We start from the raw sequence: 25,557 nt of genomic DNA on the forward strand, positions 1-25,557 counted from the left end.
TTTCTGTGCTGTATTTCCTGTGAAACAGATTTTTGCAGTTGTCTCTTTACTGATTGGTTTGATATGACACCCTCAGATTTGAATTAAAGAGTATTAAGACTAAAAGGTTTTAGTCATACGCACCTGTAGTTAGCCTGGCGGGGGAACTAGCAGGACCGGGACAGCCAGTGTTCATTGCCTCCACAACAACAGAGAACTCATGTCCACAAAGCAGGTTGTTGAGGTAACAGAATGTGCCCATCTCACTGCAGGAGTCGTTATGTCCATCTTCAGAGGTTGCCTGGACAATGTAGGCCGAGGCTGCAGCTGCACTATTCCAGCTCACCATTGCTTTGTGTGAGGTACAGTTCAGTGAGGTCGACACATTGGAGGGAGGACATGGAGCTAGTAAAGGAGATTAAAAGAGTTAAAGAAAGCAGTGGATATACACGTACCACAAAAAAAAAAAAAGATTGTCATGAATATTTTGGGAAACTGATTAGACATTGCTAGCATGGCCTCTCTAAAGGCAATACAATACTTAATAGAAAAAACTACACAGATTAATTGGTAGACATTTTGGATGATGCTCATTGTCCTCTTTTAAGAGCTAAATGAGCAGATTGGCATCACTAAAGTCTTTAGACCAAGTGTTAGATACAACCAAAATACAGTTTGCTTAACTTGGCAGGCTACAAGGTGTGGCCATGGGGAAACTGTTAGGCAGGTTCCAATAAAGCTCACAAGTTAAATAAACATGGATTGTAAGTGCAATCACTTCCTAATGTCTTGTGGGTTGCTTATGACCGACCCCATGTTTAATGTTTTTGTTCTGATAGTGATCTAAGCTCACTATGCTAGCAAACATAATAGCGGTATGAATCCTCTTAGCAAATTTTCTGAAAAATAAAGGCAAATATATTTATTTATTTTTACCAGTGAGCTCCTCTATGGGCGTGCTCATCTCACTCATGCATACATTGGTGTGTGACATCACTGTGAAGGTGTATCGTTGACCACAGCTCAGGTCCAGAAAGGAGCAGTGGCTCTGAGTGGAGTCACAGGTGGAGTTTACACCTGAATCAGATGTGGCTTTAACGGTGTAGTTCTGTGTTGTGCCGCTCTGTTTCCATTTTACTGACACAACATTGCTGCTACAGTTCTGGTAGACTGAGGTGTTCTCAGGTTTACATGGAGCTGGAGAAAAGAAGCAACCACATTATTATACAGGAGACACAACTTTACAATGATTTAGAATGCACATGAAAGATCTGCACTCACCAGACTGAACCTTGTAGTCAGAGCCTGTAATAATTTCACAATGGATGGAGGAAGAGGTGACCGCCACCTCATAGAGCTTTCCACACTCGAGACCATGAATGGAGCAATAGTTGAATGTTGAGTTGCAGGAGGTTCTGTGTCCATCAGTGCTGATGGCCCAGGCAGTGTAATTGTCAGAGCCTGGGGTATATGTCCAACTCACATTCATCACATTGGTGTTACACTCTAAGTCAGCGAAGACATCCTTTGGGAGACAGGGAGCTGTGAGAGAGAATTTAACAGATAAGAGTAGATGTTGATATTCTAGCTTAACAAATGACAAGCTACACATTTAAGTACTTAAACTAAGAAATATATTGGTGTTCAAATAAAAAATGTGCATCAGCTCGTATAGATTTGAACCCTTTCTATATACAACTTACCAGATTCAAAACTAATGTCAGAATGTTTGGTGCTGTTGCAACTATCTGTGGAGGCCACCAGTGATGCTGAGTAGGACCGACCACAGTCAAGTTTTACAGTGCAGGAGGTGTCATTGGAGGAGCAGGAGGCTACATGGCCATGAGCTCCTTTAACTTCAACAGTGTAGAAACTTGCTCCTGTAGTCTCATCCCAAGAGAAATTCCCTTGGTTTGTCCCACATTCCACACGGGAGGAGAAGTTGGTTGGTTGACAAGGGGCTGAATGAGGAGAAACAGTAGATTGGGATGATTTTATATACTGCTTTAAAGCAAATAAAACGTGCAATGTTTGTTAATAAAAAGCATCCTACCTGTGCTTATTTCGGTGGGTGGACTGTAGCTACTTCGACAGTCTCCCTCCTGTGCTGCGAGATGGAAAGCATATCTTTGTCCACACAGCAGGTTTGTCAACATATATGAGGTATTAGAGGTAGAGTGCACTGTAGGAGGCAGTGGTCCTTCTATCATCTCCATTTTTAAAGTGTAGGAGACCCCTGACACTGTACTCTGTTCCCACATGAGAGCCAGTGTGTTGGTGTCACAACTGACTTGGCCCGTTAAATTAGTGGGTGGACACAGAGCTAGGGGAATTGAGAAAAGGTAAAGGTAAAAGTCTCACATCACAATTACTACATCAATGATATTTTTTTAAATTCTTGCAATTAAATGCGACCAAAGAACATAAATCTTACGACTACAGTTTTTTCTCACCGGTTCTCAGCTCCACAGCGAAACTGGGCTCACTCCAACAACCTCTGTCCACAGTGACAACAGTGACATTATATCTTTCCCCGCAGTGGAGGTCGGTGAAATTGCATGAGTTTGAATAGTTTGATCTGCAGGTGTGTGTGTGCCCATCATCTGCTGTTGCTGTTGCTATAATCATGTCGGCTCCTAGTACATGTGACCAAGACACGGTGCTGTCACCACATGATGGAGACACAGTGACGTTACTGGGAGCACAAAGACCTGTAGAGAAAAAAAAAGGTTTCACTTTGTCACTTTAAATGAAACTGAAGGATATTTTTCCTCCTCAAGTAAATGATGCTAAATATTTCCTGCACCTGCTTTAAAGATGTAAGCAGCACTTGGGTTTCCTGCACATGTCTTCGAGTAAGGTGTGACTGTGATACTGTAGGTTTCACTACAGTGGATATCAGAAAGACTACAGCTGGTTGTGTTAGTTTGGCAGTGATGTGTGTGTCCATCCTGGCCTGTTGCTGTCACATTGTATCCTATAGCACTTGGGCTTCCTACCCACGACACAAGAGCTGAGTGATTGAAACAGACCAAAGTGGCACTAACGTTCTCTGGAGCACACGGGACTGCAGACAGAAAAAAAGGAAACAAAAGAAAGTAATCATCCTACAATTTACAAATAGATTTTTCATAAGGTATGGCAGTTTAACATGATGTGGGGAATATGCATTGATTTTTGTCATGAAACATTAGTAGATAATATTGATACAACTTTTTAAAGTAGACAAATGGAGCCAGCAACCAGCTAGCATAACTTAGCACAAAGATGTGAAGCTGAGGGAAACAGCTAGCCTGGCTGAGAATTAGACTAAAAAAAAAAGGAAATAAACTAAATCTTGCTTACACATTTTTATGCTAAATAAATACAAAAGCATGTATTTACAACTAGTTCATTGGTGTGAGTATTACCTGTTTTGAGTGATTCACTGATGCTCGGGTTGCTAATGCACAGTGCACCCTCAGCCTGGACCGTTAAATTCAAATCCAAGCCACAAGGAAGACTTTGGAACTCACAGCTGGTATTCATCGTGTGGTAGAGGATCTGAAACTCTTCTCCTGCTACTTGAGCCTTGAACCCGTGGTGTCCACCAGGGTTAGTCCAGCTGAACATTGCTTTCTTTGTGTCACAGTTATACTGCTTAGATACAATAGTTGGAGCGCAGGGGGCTGAAAGAGCAGTTGAAACAGCATATAAAGGTTTGTTTACACTTTACTGGAAAACACAACTTTACTTTAGACACTTTCTCAACCATGCAAAAACATACCTGTTGTTATGTTGATACTTGGGCCAGGTGCACTGTCACACTGGCTTCCTTGTGCAGTGATTGCGATTGTGTACGTTTCACTGCACTGTAGATCTGTTAGTGTGCAGTTACCAATAGTTGAGCTGCAATTAACTGTGTACCCATTTGTATCTGTCGCATTAACAGTGTAACCAATGGCGTCAGCCATTGGCATCCAAGACAGAAAGGAAGAATTGGTGCCACAGATCAGGGAACTGTTTTTTACTGTGGGAGAGCAAGGAGCTGAGAGGGGCAAATAAAAATGAGAAGGGTCAGTATCAGTTAAGGTACATAAAGTCCTAAAGAAGAAAATCTGTTTCTGTCTGATTCTCTCCTTCTACCTGTCATCAGGGTTGTTCTGATGCTTCCTGTGCTGTTACAGGTGGCATCCTCTGCCAACACAGTGAGGTTGTAAAGTTTTCCACAATGCAGCTCATTCAGCTGACAGGAAGTTCTATTGCTCCTACAGGAAGTATAATGTTGGGAGCTGTGGTCTTTAGCGAGTACAGTGTAGGCCATAGCACCTGGAGCAGTTTCCCAGGTTACTGTTGCCATGTCTGATCCACATTGGAGGACGCTGGTCACATTGACAGGGTCACATGGTCCTAGAAGAAGGGACACAGTGAATATATGAATGATACGATTTAGTAAAAGTCAAGAAAACTTTAATGTAAATGAAATATAGAATAACATGTGAACACCACCTGTCATCAACATAGTTTGATCGGGAGAGCTGGTACATTGGTTGTCCTGTGATGTCACTGTGATGTTGTACTGAGTGGCGCACTGCAGGCCAGAGACTGAACATGTGAGATTTGATGAGGAGCAGGTTTCAAAAAATCCCATTGGGCCCATCACCGTCGTTATGTAAGTGGCAGCACCATAAGATGCTTCCCAGGAAGCCAGGAGGGAGTTTGTGCCACAGTTTGTCACTGCTGTTAGACGCTGAGGGGGGCAGGGTGCTGGAGGAAGACCACACAGAGAATGAAATCAATCAAAGTTGTAAAGTATGGTTGTAGTTCTATAATAAAGTCTTTGTTACCTGTTTGAACAGTCTGCGGGGGGCTGTATGCTCCACTGCAACTACCAGAGGAAGCTTTGACAGAAACATTATAAGTCCGTCCACATAGAAGACCTTGCAGACTGCAGTTAGAATCACTTGTGTCGCAGGCGACCAAACTAATATTCCCTCCTATTGGCTTGGCGGTGACGCTGTAGTTTAGGGGCTCTGGAGAGGTGGTCCAGCTGACTGTCAAGTCATTGGTGCCGCAGATCAGTAATGTACTGACATTCACTGGAGCACATGGTACTAATAGAGAGAGAACAGTGAGGGAATTAGTCAGGAGTCAATGAGAATTATCTTTTTATTGTTAATTAAAGTTGTATTTTATGTTTTTTATTTTTGTTCCTCCTATAACATGTTATTAATTGAGACTGTCTCCTCTGATTACAATCCATAAGACAATCTCAGGTAACAGTTTCCTGGCCAGCCATGTCTTAACTCCAGACAAGCCAAGTTAATTAAAATTTTCTTCTAACTTTTGCCAGAGAAAAAACAGATCCAGTAAAATGTTAAGCTATATCTTGATTCAAACCAAGTTTTTTTAAGAAAACTTCAACTGTGTGTATGTTTTTTTTAAGCATGCAGCGGGAAATGTTGTTGTAATTGTCATTTTGCTTAAAAGTTTGGATTTCTTACAGGTCTTTCATCCAGGCACTTCACTGTTACTATTGACAGCTCAAAGTTGGAACAATGTAAATCATTTGGCAAAGAAAGATTTTACACATGCAGAAAGTAAAATCTAATGTTTTGCAGCTTATGCTTGGAAAAAGCAGTAGATTTTTGTCTGTGAAGTTATAAGTGAAATGATGCTGGAGTTCATTTGAACCTGGTTGGATTAAAATATTGCTTCATTCCACATAAGAGCCAGCACCCATAACAAACTGGTACTATTTGTTTGATCAGATATGGCCAACCTCAGAACAGTACCTTGGTCTTGCCTGAAGGGGGCACTGTAGTTGCTGACGCAGGTTCCATCAGTGGCTTTCACTAGGATGTTGTAAGCGTGGCCACAGGCGAGATTATTTAGTGTGCAGTTTGGGCTTGGGCCACTGCAGGTAAGGGTTTGTCCATTACTGGTTGCTTTCACATCGTAACTTACTGCATTGGCACTGGGAGCCCAGTGCAGCTGAGCTGCTCCTACACTACAGATCAACTCGCTGGATATATTGGATGGAGGACATGGCTCTGCAGAAGGAAACAAAAAGATTTCAACAACTGTTATAAAAAAGGATGGAGGATAAAAAAGACAGCTGTTTCTCAAAATATAATTCTCTGAATAAAGCCAACATATTTTGCTGCTGACAGGTGTTACCTGTGCTTAAAGAGACATTGTCACTCAGGTGACCTGTACAGTTGTTGTCCGCTCCTGAAACAGCAATACTGTAAATCTCCCCACACTGCAGTCCAGAGAGGCTGCAGGAAGTGTTATGTGTCATACACTCAGATTTATGACCACCTCTGCTCACAGCAACAGCAGTGTAATAGTTTGCACTCTTGCTGGCCACCCACGACACAGGAACAGGAGCTGGAGCACAGGTGTGCATGGCTGTGATGTTAGTGGGAGGACATGGCACTGATGGGACATAAAGATGGAGAAGTTTGTGACTACATTCAAGAAGGTTTCATCAATGTATCTGCATCCTTATTGATGATAAATATGCATTTCTCACATGTTTGCACTGTGGTTTCTGTGCTTGGCCGACTGACGCACGTCCCAGTGATAGAGAAGACGATCACCGTGTATGAGCTTCCACACAGCAAACCTCCCGTCGTGCATTGTGTTGTTGTAGAATTACAGTGCAGAGACTGACCCTTCCCTTTGGAGATGATGGTGGTGTAGTTCTCTGCAGGATCGGAGATGTTCCAGGCCACCATCAGCTCGCCTGTAGCACAGGCTACACTGGCACTCACATCCTCAGGACCACATGGCACTGAAGAAGAGGGGGCAAGACATAATCAGTCGCTTCCAATGTCCTTCTTCTTCATACCTACAGTAAACGCTCCTCACTCTTATTTTACTTACCTGAGTCCATGCTGATAGGTGTCGAGGGAGACAGACAGGTGCCATCGTTGAAGGTGACAGTGACACTGTATGTCTTCCCACAAGGCAGAGAGGCGATTGCACAGTTGTTGACTGAGCTGCTGCTGCAGTTGAGCTGAGCTCCACTCTGATCCTTTATGGTTGCTGTGTAGTTACCTGTGGGCTGATGGTTCTGCCAGACTATCAGGGCATGGTTGGCGTCGCAATCTCTGTGTGCCGTAATGTTAGTTGGAGGACAAGGTCCTAAAAAAGGGGGTAATGGATTTACTTGAATAGGTTTTCACTCATTATGCTTTTGGCAAATTGAGATTTGTTAGTCTGGCTTACATTGGAGGTGGAATCCAGAGAAGCGTAGTTACAAGAAAAGTACGCAATATCTCTTTTTTTTTACACAACCCAGGCATTATGGATCATCTTACACTCACTTCAATGGTTTATGACTGACTGGTGTCATGACACGCCCCCTTTCATTTGCTGATCAATGGGGCAAAATTCTCCACCAACTTTTGACCAATAACATTATAAAGTAAAATAGATTGCTTTCTTAAGTTAAATTTACTGTGATCGTATTGCTGGTTCTGTTAGCCTAATAAGGGCAATTTCCACAATGCGAGAGCATCAAGCAAACATATCCCAATCCATCTTAAAGAAATTGCGCTCCCTTCCCACCAGAGAATGATGCATCACCACTGGGTATTGGTATCTACCTCTGTTACTGCCAAACATGTTGAATCAAGTATAATTGAGTATGTAATCTTTTTTAACCCCCTTTCAATAAAAAAACTGGTTTGCAATATTCAGGTGCAGGTATTGTGAACAGTATTGGAAAGGTATCGAGAACTTTTGACCCACCTGTCATGATGCTGACCTCCTCGCTGACGGTGCTGTTGCACTTCAGATTGGTGCCAGTAACACTGCCGGTGTAGTTCTGTCCACAGCTCAGACCCTTAATCAGGCAGTTATTGCCCATTGAATTGCAGCTATGTGAGTTTCCATTTGTATCCTGAGCAACAGCAATGTAAAATATAGAACCAATACTTGTTGTCCAGTTTACTCGTGCAGAATCTTGGCTGCAGTCCACCAATGCTGAGACATTTGTAGCGGGACATGGAACTGGAGACAGAGAAACAAGGTTGTGTTAAAAACTAATCTATATTTGGGAGAGTCATTAGTGTCATACAAGTACATCACAAAGGGTCTTGCAAATAATCCAGTACATACCAGTCTGAGCAACTTCCCCCAGCACCTTGTTGGTAGAGCATTTGTCATTGGAGGCGACGATCCACACACTCAGATGTTCACCACACGGCACCCCGGTCACTGCACAACTGTTGTTGGAGGAGGTGCAGTTGTAGGTTTCTCCGGTGTTCCCCTGTGCTTCAACTGTGTAGGAAAGAGCTCCAGCAGCAGAGTCCCAGGTTGTGATCAGCTTATCAGGGTCACACCCACCAGCTGTCTTTACATTTGTTGGTAAACAAGGCGCTGGAGGAATGGAGAGAATAAAGACTCTGTAATTACCACAGCAGCTTTGAGTTTATAATTACACAGATCAATTATGTCTATAGATGAAGTCATAAAGAGCAATAGACCTTTTTACTGCTAGGCTTTCAACAATAGTATTCAATTTCCTTAAATCATATTCTTCAGTCATCTCTGTTCTGAACATTAGGGTTTGATCCCGAGCTCTGGCGAGCAACATGTCTGATGTATCCTTGGGCAAGACACTTAACCCCACCTCCCTCCAACCAGGAACACCTGCTGGGGGCTGGTCCCTCCCTCTGAGTGTAAACACCTAATTTCCCTTCAGGAATCAATAAAGTAAATCTTCTTCTTCTTCTTATGACACTGAGTTTGTGTCTCTTAACACTTAGAAAACATGTTTGAGACATTTGCTACATTATTAATACCATATTTACTGTAAGTAGTATCTTTTGGGAGTTCGTCTTTGCATGCTTTTTTTGTTACCATTAGAAATATGATAGCTAAAAGAAGAAAAATCAAATCCTATACTCACAAGTCTGGACAAACTCGGGCTGGCTGGCTTCACTGTTGCATTCAGAGCTGACAGCGTACACAGTGTAAGCGTAGAACTGACCACAGCCCACGTTTGTGAAGTAACATCTGTTATCTGCCGTCCTGCACTCAGTCTCTTTGCCTGTATTGTCCACAGCCTTTGCCACGTAGTAGAAGGTGTTGTTGGTGGGCTGCCAGCTATAGATGACCACATTGCTAGAGCAATCATGGCTCGTTTCAGGATTTGCTGGAGCACAGGGGACTGGAGGAATAAAACAGAATGCAAAAGTCATAACTGCACAGATAGTCCTTATTTTCATATATTTTAGTAAGAGACCGTAACAGTGATAATGCCTTGAAAGATTTTTATTAATAGGAAATAATGAACTCCACTGCTCATATGAAAGCTCTGGCCTCCTGTCTTGCTTCAATATGATACCTCACCTTGTCAATTGCTATCACACACAGTTATAAACACGTTTTTACTATCCAGACTGATCACGTTGCTGACCTTTGAGATGACTACCTCATTTCAAAAGACTCTAAAGATTCTTTAGGCTGACTGGTGTTGGATGGCAGGTCTTGTGTGCTAATGAGAGGGTGTGCATACATGCTTATCATGAGAGCAGAACATAGGACACCATGGGACAAACCTATACAATGATCAGAGGTGTGAATGTACGGCAGTGAGAGGTAAATAGAGAGAGTGTGTGTACATGTGGGGGACATGTAAAATGCAGAACAGATCAGAAATGCCTCTGAAAAAAGGGACTAACATTAAAAAAAAAACACTTATAATTTCCTCAGGAGCATGTGCTCCACCCACCTGTCTCGAACAAGGCTGAGGTGTTAGAGGTGTTCTCACAGTCATCAGAGATGGCTGTGACGTGGACCACGTACTTCTCACCACATGTGAGCATGTTGATCTGGCAGCTGGTGGAAGCTGAGGTACAGTTAAGGGATGCGCCTGTGCCGTCTACAGCAGTGGCCCTGTATAAGTTGGCCCCGAACACCAAATCCCAAGTGACAGTCACCGTACCGCCGGAGCAGCTATAGTCCACAGAGATGGCCGTCACCGGATTTATAGCTGGAGAAAAGTTATTCAGAAAAATGTGGACAGATTCAGATTGAGGGGTCTTGTAGGCCAAAGCAAATGGCCTACTATTATGCCAAAATTCATAACTCAATGTATATATTGTGACAAATTTTTCACTCAGCTAAATTGAATCACTCTCCTTCACTTATCTTTGAGTTGAATTCAACATCTGTTCTCCCAAGTTGTATTTAAAGTCAATAATCATTTGTGTCAATGGACATTATCTGACTCATGTATTTAGCTCTAAATTAGATGAACTGTCTATGGAAGAACACTTAACTCAAACATACCTTGGATGTACAGCAGCTAACAATCAATAAGCAATGTACTTGTTAGTTATAGTACCTTCCTTTCCATGTACACTAAATAACTAGCGAGCTGTATCCATGGCTTGCCAGTTAAGTATTTCAGGTGAATTCATTTTTTTATTGCAAGGATTTTAAAACTCGGAGGAAAGGAGACAAGAGGACAAATTGTCTTAGTTAAATTTAGATGCTGGTTTCAGACTCTTATAACTTTTCTGTGTATTTGACAGTCATAACATGAAGACAAATTGCTGTCAGAGTCCAGTGGTCCAGAGGTCGTTGGGACCTCCAACAGACCAATGTTGTATTTAGCATGTATAGGACTGGGCAATATGACCTTAAATCAATATCACGATTAATTGAAAATTTTACCTTGATTACAATTAATAAATGATTATTTTGTATTTGCTCTCATAGTTCACTGACATGGTCTGTATTATAAATATGCTCAACTTTTAAAGCTGGGATATTTTTGTTAATGAAAGAGTGCATATCTGATGAACTTGTTTGTGTTTTTTTTATTGAATATTTCAAACTGAAATTAAAGCATCGCATGAATTGACATCGATACATTTTAGTTTAAAAGTCGAAATTAAATTCTCTAAAACAGTTGAAAACAACTGACTTGTATTTCTGCAATGTTTACATTGAACTTATTTTTGTTCAGTGTCGTCTTCCCTAAAGACAAAATGTGTCCAAACGACTGACATTGCATCCATGTCAACGTGATTACATCGATAAGAGGTTCTGAGAATCGGTTTTGATACATTTTCGATTAATTGCTCAGCCATAGGCGTGTATTTAATCTATAAAAGGAAATTCTAATCTTTAATTACTCACTTGCGGTTGTGTATGAAACGTTTCCAGCCTCTCCAGGAACTAAGAAGACGTTGACAGATGAAACTCCAACAATGTAGGTGGAGCAGGGCTCCAGATTACTGATATCCATCGATGTGGCTGAAGTGTTTCTGATGACAGGGGCATTACTGGGGTCCGTATCGCTCACTTTTACTTGATAAAGCAGGACCTTACTTACAGCATCCCAGGTCACTTGAGCTGTGCTCTTTCCTGTCTTTACCAGAGTCACACCTGTTGGTGGCTGCACCACTTCAGAGAAAATGCAGATGTTAATCTGATGCTTTTACAAATCACCATTATGATCATGATTGCATATATCTTGTATTAAATGGATACAATATCCTGTGAAAGAAAATCATCACAACCAAGAGCTCATGTGAACTTACATGTCATGACTGTCTTTGTTCTGCTTTTGGCACCTCTCCCTGCACTGTTGATGGAGTAGACGTAACAGTTGTAGGTGGTAGATGGATTCAGGCCATCCACTTGCCCACTTAGGGTTGTGAAGGTCTGGCTATATTTTCTTGAGGGGAAACTAAACTCCTCTACCAACAACATGTAGCTGTCCGCTCCTGTCACATTGGACCACTTAAACCTTATGGATGTGCTTGAAATAGCTTTGGATAAAGTAATCTGAGAAGTAGCAGGCACTGTGGGAATGAAAGATAAAGGCATCATTCAACAATCTGACTATCATTTAATTCACTAGTTACTTTGTTTATTTCTCTCTTTACCTGTCATTGTTATTTCAACGTCTGTGCACAAAACTGTGTAATATTGTAAAACCTCCAGTGTGACTTGATAAACATGTCCAGGGTGTAACCCTTGTATCAGCCTCTGTGTGGTTGGTGCTGTCTGCATCACCACCACTGGAGCAATACTGGTAGAGTTCACAACCTTAAGGCTCAGTAAATACATAAATGAATCTCCGTAGCTGTTCCACGCTATCTGCAGTGTTGATGCTGAAGGAGATGTCACTGAAGAAATATTACATCCTGAAATGGACAAAAGCACAATATTTGATTAATAAAATTAAATATGGTACCTGTGTTGGACCCTAAATATAACTGAAGTAAAGGATTAAAACATCAACATTGGACATTGAATCATGTGGATGATTCTACTGAAGATGAAATACAACTGCACTATCTCCCACTATCTTGTCCTGTTAACTTGTTAACTAGTTTTGCACATTTTGAGATTAAAAAAGAAAGTGGTTAATGCAAAGCATTTTATACATGTTTTTCTTTTTTTCATAACTCTATTTATGAGTGCTAATTTTGACTAACTGAGTCTAAATTGTGAGAATACCATAAACATTCTGGAGATAATTATGTACTTTTTCCTATAAAGCTATATGTACTTTCTCTCAATATAAAACTATAGCGCCTAACATTGAGGCATGAAGATTGTTTTATAGATCACTGCCTTTTAAGGAGTAGAAATTAGTTAAAGGAAAACAGAAACTTGTGTTAAATATTGATAAGTAATACAAAATAATGAGTATTACAGTAATTGGTAAACTAGTTTTTTAATGAGGTGGTGGCCCTCTGCTGGTTGAAAAAAGGTAATTGCTCACTTCAGTCCACCTAAAACCTCAGGCAGGGTCTCTGTATGCTATAAGAGAAGCTCTGTAGATCCCTTCAACATGTTGCTTAATAAGCTACTTGTGATATTGAGAAACTCCTGAGCTGTTGCTAAAACAAATTATTTCCTTATTGTTATAAGTAATTTTATGAAACTTTTAGGAGACCTATTTGTTGTTGTGGGTCCAACAAAAATGAATGGCTCTACAAATCTCAGAAAATGTTTGCCTTCTACAACATCTTCAACACTCACCTGAAGTGAAAACATGTTGTATCTAAAAAAAAAAAAAGATGAATTTATTAACAAACTATTTCACATAATGTTGTTATAAATTAAAGCAGAACAGAAACTGAATTTAAAACAAATACCTGTATAACAGATAACAGAAAGATTGATGAATAAAACATCCTCATCTTGTCCATTGTGAAAGTCAAGGTTCAGTAAGTTACATCCATACAAGGGTCTGCACTAAGCAGGTCATCTTCTGAAATCTTTGCAGGCTGAGCACTGTAGATCAACTTCATGGGAACCAATCACGTTGTCTTAAATGAGGACAGGTAAGTGCCTGTGGGCTACCTGTCATCATGAGAAGGAAACATAGAATGTGTCATGTTGGGTGGAGGGGGGGGGCGAATCTATTCCCCTTTACGGTCAGACTACACTTTTCCATGTTCCCAAAACAATTCTATATGGTTACATGTCATTACCATGGAGTCATTTTTTTAAATAAATGTTAGATTACCAATTTTTTTTTTAATGAAATAAAAATAGCATGTATTACTTAAGATGTTTTTCTTTTTTTCTTTCAAATGTCAGCAATTCTCAAAAAATGTTGACTTCCTTGTCGAGAAACAGGACTGGCCTGCTGTAAGATAATATGATCTCCTTTGTATCAGATACAGGGACCCAGGGAACTGAGTCTCCTGCTACTGTACATCCTTCCTGGATTGATGTAACCTTCCTGTATATTAATCTGTAGTTACGCATTATTGAATAATGGCAGTTCTAAATATGTCCAGTCATCATTGTGTTTGTGTTTTAGTTTTGTTTTGCATCACTTCATTAATTTTACTTTCACAGTTATGTTCCTCTAAGTGTAATTTGTTTGTTTATAACAGTACTTTAAACAGAGGTTACATTTTCAATTTTATGTTTGACAATGGACTATGGAGAACAAAAAAAGTGACTTAATTTTAATAAAAGCTTATCCCGTTAAGGAAGATGACACACAAATAAACATTGGTCATGTGTTTGTCATTTGTTTGAATATACATGCTTAATTATTTAATCTCAATTTTAATCTCAATTTAGATAAAATTGTAAGTAGTAATTAAATATGTTGTAAAAAATAGATTCAGAATAGATTCCCCTGAATATAAGTAAATAAGAGAATCATCAGCTCATTATGAAAAACAGCAATCCCTTCTTTAAAACATGTAATTTTTTGCTTTGTACTCCTTTTCAGACATGTTGGGTTCATATTAATATTGTTGTAATATTGTTGATTTGGCTATTGTTATTGTTATTTTAAACATTCCCACTCATTTTGTTTGTTTGTTTTTCAGTTTGGTTTATTGTGCTACTTGCACATGTTCAACACAAATTTAGGAAAGAAAGAAAACATGTAATATCAAATTCTGAAACTATTATCAAAATTCCATTTCAAACCCACAAGAAGTTAATATTAGTTGTCTCTCTACAGCTGTTTTTTTAATCCCATATGAGTGGAGGTCTGCCTTTGACTTTCTGTTCATTTCATAGATTTGTTTCTAAATTGTATTCTCTGATTTCCTCTTTAGTAATTTTATTTTAAACATAATGATAAAAATGAAGTCCTACCTTTATTATAACGTACAATCTACAGCTAGAGGGAGTTTCAGTTCATTATTAATATTATGTTCAGCATCCCAGTCTTCAGCTCAGTGTATTCTGCTGTGGGGTTACATAAATGAACATGATACCTTGTTGCATGTTGCAGTTTGTGAAAAAGAGAGCTGCTGACAATAGGTCCACACCTCTGTCTTCTACCTGAGCTGTACCTGGACACATGTTTGTCTTCACGTCTATATGTCCTATTGTGAGAATGCAGATCATCACGTTGAAATGTGTTCACTTGAGTGTCAAGTAAGTCTTCCAGATACAAGACCACAATGTTCCCAGATAAATGCACATTGCACTGCTCACCTTTGGGATACCTGGTCATCATGCTTTTTTGTTTTAGGTAAATTTGAATCAGAATCAATTTCACTGGCCATATGACTAGATAAAATAACATTAATAAAGTACAGTACAATAATTGTTTTTGTAATATTGATCAATGTGTTTACAAAAACTACTTAGGTAGATAAGGGATCAAGAATATCTTTGTCCTGGATACAACGACAGGAAATCTGGAAAACAACTAAACTAATGATAAGCTACATCACTAAAATAAGAAACAGTCCACATATGGCATCATTTCAGGCCAGCTCATAAGGTTACATAACGTACATGTTAAAAATGTATATGGGATTTCACCTATTGTTCCGCTGAGGTTATTCATGAAGTGGCTAGTTTTTACTTGTAAACATGTTAACATGCTAGCATCAGCATTTATCTCAAATCACCACTTTACCCCACAAGGTCCACAGACCTAAGTTTAATGATTAAAATTTAAGAGTATGTCTAATGACATCAATAAATCTGCTGCCAACTTGAAATTGTTTTAATTCTAAATGGTACATGGATATGTTTAAAAATGGATTAAATATACTTTTGGTTAATGTCTTTTGTATTATTGTGTCCTGATTTGGTCATGCAAATAAGAGTCTTTGAATTTACAGTTGTTTTTTTCTTAGGGTTAAGTGAAAGCTTTCCAATCAAGGAGGAGAGTTGGAGCAAATCTTTCGTAGTGTCTATGGTAGAGTGCAACACAACCTCTCAGATAAGCTATTACAATGAATGAAACGTTCATGTAAAACGAAAAGTTTTACACTTTTTTGTAAAGTGGATCATAATCCATTAAATCAGATCACCCCTCAAATAGGTTATCTGTGTCCTTAAGCAGACACTAGGGTCAGTTACATAACTTTAGAATCAGTAAAAGCAAGTCAATGCAATATTTTACAACAGATCTTCTGAAAGAGAGAGATTTACTTCATGAAGTGATCTGTTCTGAAATATACAGGAGGGTCCAAACCACACAGCTTCATGAAAAACCCCACCACAGGATGATTGATGACACAAAACACTGGAATGCGATCAATGTGCTTTATTTTCGTCGGTCAACTGTGAGGAAACAAAATCCAATGAAAGAGCGGTAACATTGAATCTAACTCCAGCAATCTGACCAGACGTATCATCCATAGGATTCACCAGGCATGACTCCGGGCTAACAAGATGGATACCTGCTGCCCCACTTCTAACTCTGACCTCGTTCTGAAGCACCAACGAGCTATGCTACTCTGAGACATGTCATACGGCCGCCATATGGAGGTCTTCTACTCGGAGAAGTCCTAAAATCTTGATTTGAATATATTTTGTCTTTGAAAACATCTCAATTTTCATAAATTACTGATATGGGAATTTCACTGTAAGGTTTTCTTATCAGATCATTTTCTTTCAGGCACAAAATCACGTGTCATTATGAAAGTGTGACTTTTATGAGCAAAAATTAGGAATAGCATGAAATGGCATGCAGCAATATGAACAACATTTGCCAAATACATTGGATTACCAACCACAGTTATTAATTCCTAATAAGTCCTGCTTTTTTTTAAATGTATCATTTGATTCTAGGATTTTAAGCTCTCCACTTACTCAGAGGAAATGTATTTTTACCATTTTAAAACAATGTTCCTGCTTGCACACAGCAGTTACAACAAATATAGATACTTTGAAACAGGACTGATATTTCATCTGGGTATATTGAATCTTCATACTGGGTGTAAACACATTCTGTAGTCCATGTTCTGTTTGCGGTGGTGACAGGGAGGGGCGATGGCCTTCACTGCAGGGTGAACAAGAAAAGAGAGACATTATTGATCACTATGAACTTAGCAAGGAAAATGATCCACAATCCAATTAAAACTTCTGTAGAGATTTATCGTCACTTCTAATGATGGGGTTGTTTGTGCAAAAATAAAGCCCTCCTATTATTTTAATGCAAAAAGGAGAATTCTGCTTTGTCATAATGAGTCACTGTTGAATTTCTATCACATTACACCCACTCATCACAGATACAATGAAACAACATGCGTCACGTTCCTGCAACAGCTCTCCATTTACCTGAGTCACGTTTCTTTTTCTTCTTCTGTCCATGTTTTAGACATCATATGACAAGTCCCAGAGGTAACAGCTGATACTGATCAGCATCACGTGTGCTACTCTTTACTACTCTCTTCTTCTACTCAAACATTCATGCATATTGTTGTACAAAACCCCAAACATACAGTCGATTTATGCTTGCTGTTACACGATACCCTTCATGCTGGGATGTAGCACAAAAGCTTGATCTTGTAAAACAAGATTTCATCAGTGTCTTTCACATGTCTTCACCATAACAAAACTCACACAAAACAAATTGCTTTTCTCAGCTGGTTACATAACACGTGGACTGAAGACAATGCATTTAAAGGGGATTTTCAGGATAATAAACTTACCAAAATTAATTTACACTGCGTCTTCCACGAGAGATCACTGAAGGAGAAGAGTGTTTAGATTTTAGTTAGAAGAGTTTAGATTTCTAAATAGTTTCACATTTTAATTATTCACTTATTAAACTTTATGGTGACAGTTAGTTATGAAGATAGGTAATATTAACTTATGAGCAGTATATAAAGCTATAGCCAGTAAGCAATTAGCTTAGCTTAGCATAAAGACGAGTGAACAATAGTAGGGTATCAATTTTCTGAATAAATGTGCATATTTAACATATTTGACAAAGTGTGCAGAAGATACTTACTCATACCAGCGTTACTGCCTGGGCAGGGAACTAAAATGTAACAAATATGTTAAAATGAATTAAAACTCCAGAACTCCATAAATAATGAGAACAATGTGAGATATCATAGTAATTACATCTGTAAAGGTTATAACTCACCTGAGAACGTCCTGGGTTGACAGTAGTTCACTTTGATCCCATTCAGTCCCACTGGTGCTGCCACCACTCTGTACACTCTGTACACATCCCCACATGTTTCCTCCACGACATCGCAGTATTTCTTGCCGGTTGCTTCGACACAGGTGTAGTTAGCTCCTGTCCCATACAGCTCTACAGTGTGATTCTGAATCTGAGGCCCCATAGAGCGCCAGGTCACCCTGAGAGACTGGTTGGTCCTGCGGTAGAGCTTGATGCTTGTTGGACAGCAGGCACCTTCATGAACGAGTGATTTAAAAGTTCTGTTATAAACAGTGGTTGTGGATGTTTTAAACATTGACTACAAACTACTTTACAACTGTAATCAAATTGTGGATGTCCTATTTTCACTTCCATTAGGATTTAATTAGTCTATGTTTTCCTTTTTGTATTTTCTTCAACACAAAGAAAGCATATAATTACAGATTGATGTGAATGCACTTAAGTAATCCAAAAGCTACTGAAATGATCTAGACCCATGTAAACAGGCAAGTCCATGCCACGTCATGCAACACACAATAATCTTATCAATAAAAGTAACATACACTTAACAAGATGCCAAAGACAAAGCCCAATCCAACATAATAACACAAATTATTGTTGACTAACCGTGTCATTCAGCCCTTATCTTACACTCTCACACAGGCTCTTGTTTTAAGGTTTTTGTGTTTGTGTACATTGTGTTTGGGTACATATATTTATAATATCTGTTTGTGTACTCACTTGATGAAAATCCATGATATTTGCACTCTGACGTGTGTCCTGAGCTGCTGATGGCTTCCACATTGACGCTGTAGTTGGTGCTACAGGTGATGCATCCCATCAGGCAGTGGGTGTCCAGGGTGTGACACTTAGCATGGCCGCGTGATGACGTCAGGGAGATGATGTATGAGCGAGCTCCAGTGCCAGGTGACCAGGTCACATTGGTCATAGCCTGGGTGACTTGGGTCACATTTATAAACATGGGGCAGCAAGGACCTTAGGGGGTTGAGTACAAGGCATTGATCAGTACTGGAACTCATGATGATAATAATAATAATAATGAGAATAGAAGACAGTGAACCAGGAGTACACTGTCATATTTCCACTGTCATAAATAAGAAACAAATCAAATTAATAAGACATGCACCGAACATACGTCAGATACATGAGGGAAATAAGGATGTAGAAAAACATCACTTGCAACCACTGGGGACTGGTTTCTGGGGAGTATTTATTTTCGTTTGTAGAATAAGTAAAGGAAAATGTGTTAAATGGTTGATTCAAAACAGCTGGGATGGTAAAATAAAAAGAGATAAAAATGACATTCAAATAATCTTTATACCTCTCTGACACAAGTCAAATATGTTCACCATGTAAACAAAACTTATTTGACTTGCCATTCAATTCCTGTGAGAATCACTCATACCTGTTTCTAAAAGTTTAGTGTATCCTGGTAGACTTCTCCCCACTGTTGTTGTTGCCACTGCCATGACCTCATATTTTGAACCACAGGGCAGCTGTGTTAGCTCACACTGTGAGCTGTTTCTTGCATGACATTTGTGGGTGTCTTGTCGTCCGATGGCAGTGATGGTATAATTTGTGTCGGGCTTGTTTTGGTTTGTGAAAAGAACTCTGTATGTGGAGTCATCCGTCTGCGTCATGTTTATGATCTCTGGAGCACACGGAGCTGCAACAAGACACACAGGATGGCAAGAAACAAATAGATTAGATTTATCCTTTTCTATTTTGTTATTGTGAACAAAGTAGTTCAGCAAAGTGAAGGAGCCAATAATTAATTTAGCATAGTCACATAACAATTCAGCAACCTTCACTTCTTATGTAAAGTCTTTTAAACATAACTAATGCTCACTGATGAACAAATGATGTCCTGTATCTTAAGGCTGTACAATAATTAAACAAAAACAAATCTGTTACTTTTGACAGAGCCAGGCCAGATACATCCCCTATGGTTTCAAGTTTTAGGTTTAAGCAAAGCTAACCAAAGGATGGCATGCATTATGGAGTCACATTTTAATTACACCGTGGTTTCAATCTTTCTATCTAATTCTTGGTTAGAAAGCGAAACAACTGTGTCTTTTCTCACCTGTTTAATTCATTAGATTGAATAACTTATATCTAAGTGCTCCTGCCCTCCCTATGATGCATTTGTTCTAACGTTTATGGTAAAAGATTCCATCCATTGTACCTGTCTGTTGTATGTGTGGATTGCAGGTGCGGTTGCATCCTCTTAAGTCGCTGCACGGTGTGACGGTCACAGAGTAAACTGTGTTGCATTTTAAATCGGACAGCACACACACAGGTGCTGTGTCGTTACAGTGAATGGTGTCATCAGTTTGTGCAGCGGTTGTCTCATACAGCTCAGCCCCTTTGACTGGGGACCACATCACCTCCAGAGTCTCTGTAGAAACCAGCTCTACGGTAACGGCATCTGGGCAGCATGGGACTGTGGGAGAGGCGAGGAGGAGAAATTAAGAAATAGGTGAGAATTTCCAAGGGAGCCCTTATGTTCATCTGACATCAACTTGCAGGTGCTTCAAAAATTTAGGCTGTGCACAGTTTCGAGCTGCCACACATTTTTCTTTAATAATAATTTCGTAATCCCACGAGGGGAAATTCAGCTTACACTCTGTTTAATGCACACCTGGGCTGAAATACACACTCCATTCATTCCACTCATAGTGACATGCATTAATGGAAAGTTCTCAGAGTGAGGGGGTTTCAGAGCCATTTTGGGGTTTAGTGCCTGGCTCAAGGGTTCCTCAGCAGTGCTCAGGAAGTAGACTGGCACCTCTCTAGCTACAAAACCAGTCTTAGTCCATGCTGGGACTTGAACCGGCGACCCTCTGGTTCCTAACCCAAGTCCCTACAGACTGAGCTACTGCCACCCATGTATGCATGTTGCAAAAGAAACGTGGGTTTCAGTTCATGTGTCAAAAAACTCCATGCAAGTGTGTTGAATATAGGTGGGAGGTGGTATTGAGAGAGAAGTGGCACACCTAAATGGAACCCAAGCAGTTTAGTGATTATGAACTAAGCTTGTGCCTTTTCTGCCCATTTCAAATTAAGACCATCGAATTGGGTTTATTTGTACAACATTGCTTTAGTGGAGTATTCAATGTTATCTGTCATCTGATTGTAAGATTCAATAGCTAAAAAGCCTTGTAGTCATGATCTTTGATGTGAGAAAGTGGAATTAAGAGGACAATCAGAAGTTCTGTATGAAACGGATAATCTCTCTCTCCACATTGGTTGCTAATGAAAAAAAACCCAGCTATATCGCTCACTTGTGTTGTGTTAGATTTCAAAGTAAATGGACCTACTGGTAGTGTAATTTTGGACTTGTGAGTAGGGGCTGGAGCCAGCATAGTTGTAGGGGAAGACAGTGGTGAGGTAGGTGTAGCCACACATGCAGAAAAATGGGCAGGAGGTCCCAGTCGTGTTACAAGACTTCTCCATCCCGTCGTCCCTCTTTATAAAGGCCATGTAGTACTCAACCAATGGCACCTGATCCCACACCAACGAGCAGTTCCCGGCCGTGGGCTCCTCCACCCAGATGTTCTTTGGTGGACATGGATCTGACATAATAAGCGATAGAAATTAATTAAAAAAAACAACAACAATGGCCTTGTTGAGTGAACAGTTTCATATTTAGGGGAAAGTTATTGTTTTCTTCATTACTGAGGATGACAAAAAATAAATGATGAAAAGACAACTACAAACTTCTCAGTTCTCAAGAAATTAACTAAATTAAATTTATATTTTCCCAAAATAACAAGCTATTCTTTTGAAATGAATGTTGTGTGTACCCACATGTGATGTAGTCTACAGGGTCTGAGGGGCTGCTGGCTCCAGCTTTGTTATAAGCAATGACAAAGACAGCGTGGTTCTGTCCACACTCCACAGGTATGATAAAGCAGAAACTACTGCCTGTTGAAGAGCAGTTTTGGCCGTTGGTAGTCCAGACCACGTAGCTCTCAGCTCCCTGCACTGACTGCCAGTACACACTGACTCCAAGTGACCGGCCCAAAGTAACCTGGACGTTGGTCACATCTGGGGTGTGAGGACCTGGAAATGAAACCACAAGAAAATTAGCTACTGACATTACGTGTTATAAGTGAAGTAAGATTTTGTTTACACTTACGTGTGATCTGGCAGACGGTGAGGTCATCTCCGACTCGACCCTCTGAGTCCCACGCCGTGCCCTTGATACAGTAATTGGTTCCTGGTTCAAGGTCATCAAAAGTCACCATGGTGTCGGTGGTGTTCAGTTTGAGGCGAGAGCTTGAGCCCTCTCCGATGATGCAGAGGGTGTAGAAGACAGCGTGCTCCACCGGGGTCCAGGTGACAAGGATGGTGCCATTATCAGGGGAGCTAGTGTTCAACTTGGGGGCCATTACCACTACAAACAGATGTAGGTAGAGATAATAAACAGGAATATAAATGTAAAATCGCATTGATGTCTTAATTCTTCTCTGTCCCAAACTTTTACTTTTGTAATTCAAGTAAAAAGGAAACAATTTCCCTGTGATTATGTTACGCAGATTTTTCCTTCGGGAAGGGAGACAACCCAGTTCTCAAGGTTTTTCTTTTCATATTTAGAGAATGGGACAGTGCAGAGGCAAGGATACAGTTTCCAACCACCTGTGATGGCTGCAAAGAGTAGTGACTGAGTGACAATGGGCGGTAAAATAACACACCGTTATTGCCGGCGGAGTGAGATAACGAGCTATTGTCCTACAGGAACAACAGCAGGGCTATGTTTCACTCTCCATACATTGATTACTATCTTGAATAAACTGCTCCTTATGTATAGAGTCTAGACAAGTAAAAGTGAAGGGAAACATTAGAAATTTCAATTCCAACATTAATTTTGTTAATTTGAATTAGCCTTAATGGAGAAAATTTAGAAGGTTTATAAAGTATAATTTCAGTATGTAAACCAATTCAAACAGTCAAGTCACAGTGTGTTATGTATTGAGTTTCAAATGTAAGACTTTTGGCCCACACCTGTCCGAGCTTGGATGGGGTAAGACGGCTGGCTCCGCCCCCCAGAGTTGACAGACATGACGCTCAGATTGTATTCTGTGAAGGGCTGCAGCTGCATCACAGTGCCTGGCGAGCTGCTCACCACAGTCTCAGAGAAGAAATCACCAATAACTGACTCTGCTCTCAGGATGTAGCTGGTTGCCCCGGAAACCTGTGTGAACTCCACAGTGATGCTGTCGCTGAGTTTGGAGTAGGCCTGATCGATGCTGGGGACTTCAGGGGCTGGAGAACAAATCATAGAAATAAATCAATCTACAAATCTGTTCTTTGATCTGTTGATTTAGGATTCCAACAGTTTCACATATTTGTTTCCTTGGATAAGATCTTAAAATTACAATTCCAAAACTAAATGTTATAAGTCAAAAGGATATCAATAATATTGTATTAGCCTTAATGAAAAACACTGTACACTTAAAAGTAGATTGTTATAAAATAAAAAAATTTAACCAACTCTGAGGTATTTATACTTTAGGTACAACAACAATGCAGATAAAAAAAAGTAAAGAGCCTGAGGAGAACAGCACAGAAATGTAAGTTACAACCACATGTCCATCTTTATTCAAAGGAGAGTATCTGAATCTGATTTTTCACCAGTGGTCTCTTCCGTCTCTGCACTGCTCAGCACGTTGAATGCGTTGTCCATGGCCTCCAGCTGCATGGTATACACTGTGTTTGGGGACAGGGAGTTGACTGAACCCATCACCATGTTGCCACTGAACTGAGCGAAGATAGATCGTTCCGGAGAGTTCTTGGGTATTGCTGTGATTTTGTAGGAGCTGGCACCAGTTTGAATGCTCCACTGCACTGTCATACTTTTAGATGTTACCGTAAACACTGACAGAGTGATATCTGGAGGAGATAGAGAAGAAGAGAAACAATGATGGGAACGACTGAAAGAAAAAAATATTCTCATAAAATTGCACATTTGTTGTTTTAGAACAAGGGACTTTTTATAGAGTTTGACCTTTCAAAGTTGTCCTAATTACAAACACAAATGGTGTTAGATATTACAAGAGTTCCTAATCATCATTAAGAAAATATTTACCATTATCGGCTGCAAACATCTGAAAAGAACAAAATATGAACCATGAATGAACAAAATAATGACATACGTAAATTTCTTTTTTTTTGTGGAACAACTTTTTGCATAGTTAACTTTCTGTTAGATTACAAGAAATGTGTTTTTTAAAAGACAGGGACTTCATTTCAAAGGCAGCAGGCTAAAGGTATTTCACAATATATCCTGAGCAAAATTATGTCCTGTATCATATTCTAGGAGCATGAGAGGCATGAGGCTGCACATTACCTTCACTCAACACAGATTTCAGTGCAGGTATTTCTTTCAGGTCTGAATGAATTTGTCTATTGAGCTACGGTTGGGCATGCAACACGCACTTGTTGACAGCAGTGACACTCAAAAGAGCCAGTGTGTTCAGGTTTAAAAAGTCCTTCCTCAAAAGTTATCAATAATCTGAGTTTGTATATTGTGAACCATATCAAAGATAGATTAAACATCAATTTGTTGACAATTATATTTTTAGTATTTTTTATTGTAAAACAAAAATCAGTGCACAATTAGAGAAGGAGCATCTCTTACCTCTGTGAAGGTCAACAGAAGTAAAAGTTTAAGCATCTTTAACTTCAGGATTCCCATTTCTGCTGATTTTTTTTCTTGCTGCCTGAAGGCAAGATGTTTGATGCTGTGTCTCAAAATGACTTCAGTGAGATAGCTCAACTTGAAATTAAACTTTTTTTCCTTTCTAACTCTCACTCTTCCCTCCCCCTTTTTCTCTGATGAAAGGACAGGTCCTGTTTTGTTTCAGCAAATACCAAAGCGCCCAAAGGCAGTAACTCCTCCCCGGGGGATGTCTGGGTGGCCTATTAGAGTGAGAGGAGGAAGATCCCTTTTGTTGCATAAAGATGCAGATTCAAACCATGAATCTGCATCTGTACCATGTTGCAAACTTTTCTGGCAATTTGTTTTTGCAACTGAGCTTTGTAATTGAACAACTTGTCAGACAGTTTCTTGTCATGATGTCTGACACATGTTTCATAACATCCCAGGTGAGAAACATGCAGCCTCACAACTGATATGAAATGCAGCATTCATACAAAGGATGAGTAGCCTACTGAATTTTGAAACGGAGGCAGACCGACACCCCTTTTACATCAAAGCAGCTATGGCCCTTTAATATTTGTAAATACAAATATTGTGTGTGAGTTCGTGGTTATCAGACAGAGTACACTGTAACCTCCACCTAAAGGGTTTCTAAGGTGTATAAAGTGTGACCACTCATCTTCTTCAAAGTCAACTGGGGTCAACATTAATAACACTAAGAAAACAAATGACAGCAACCAGCAAGATTATGTAACCATATACATTTGACTAACTTAAACGTACTATTGTTCTCCACTACAGGTAACTTTAGCACAGACTATACTGTATCGAGAGTACAGTGTGTGCTGTAGCTCCAGTTAAAATGACATAGGTGGGGTAAGATTGTTGTAATTGCTTTTCTTTTCCCCAGTGACCGAGTATCTGCGTCAGGTGTATTATGGAGGCGGCCTGGGAGGATCCCTAAGGACCAGCTCATTCTCTTTTGTGTATGAAGCCATTTTCGAAGTGTAAAAAGAACAACAGTTTCAGGTATCCAAAATCTACAGTC

The 25,557-nt window shown here is 39.8% G+C and overlaps 1 protein-coding gene and 1 long non-coding RNA gene across 2 annotated transcripts; both read right to left on the bottom strand.

Annotated features, from left to right (window-relative positions):
- Positions 1 to 1,383: 1,383 nt before the first annotated feature.
- LOC306827125 lies at positions 1,384 to 2,114 on the bottom strand. The gene is made up of 3 exons (XR_013779584.1): positions 2,033 to 2,114; positions 1,683 to 1,940; positions 1,384 to 1,521 (listed from the first exon to the last, which is right to left on the bottom strand). It is a non-coding gene; the product is annotated as an uncharacterized lncRNA (long non-coding RNA).
- A 13,862-nt stretch (positions 2,115 to 15,976) lies between these two features.
- On the bottom strand, positions 15,977 to 23,951 carry fndc7a (fibronectin type III domain containing 7a). Its single transcript, XM_079349001.1, has 13 exons — positions 23,937 to 23,951; positions 23,483 to 23,740; positions 22,853 to 23,113; positions 21,987 to 22,244; positions 21,656 to 21,910; positions 21,166 to 21,420; positions 20,031 to 20,288; positions 19,251 to 19,511; positions 18,566 to 18,820; positions 17,807 to 18,079; positions 17,669 to 17,698; positions 17,367 to 17,403; positions 15,977 to 16,714 (listed from the first exon to the last, which is right to left on the bottom strand). The coding sequence occupies exons 2-12, from the start codon at positions 23,700 to 23,702 to the stop codon at positions 17,372 to 17,374; spliced, it is 2,358 nt and encodes a 785-aa protein (XP_079205127.1). The 5' UTR covers positions 23,703 to 23,740; positions 23,937 to 23,951; the 3' UTR covers positions 15,977 to 16,714; positions 17,367 to 17,371.
- Positions 23,952 to 25,557: the final 1,606 nt, after the last annotated feature.

The sequence above is a fragment of the Symphodus melops genome (genome assembly GCF_947650265.1).
Source record: "Symphodus melops genome assembly, chromosome: 7".
Classification (NCBI taxonomy): Eukaryota; Metazoa; Chordata; class Actinopteri; order Labriformes; family Labridae; genus Symphodus; species Symphodus melops.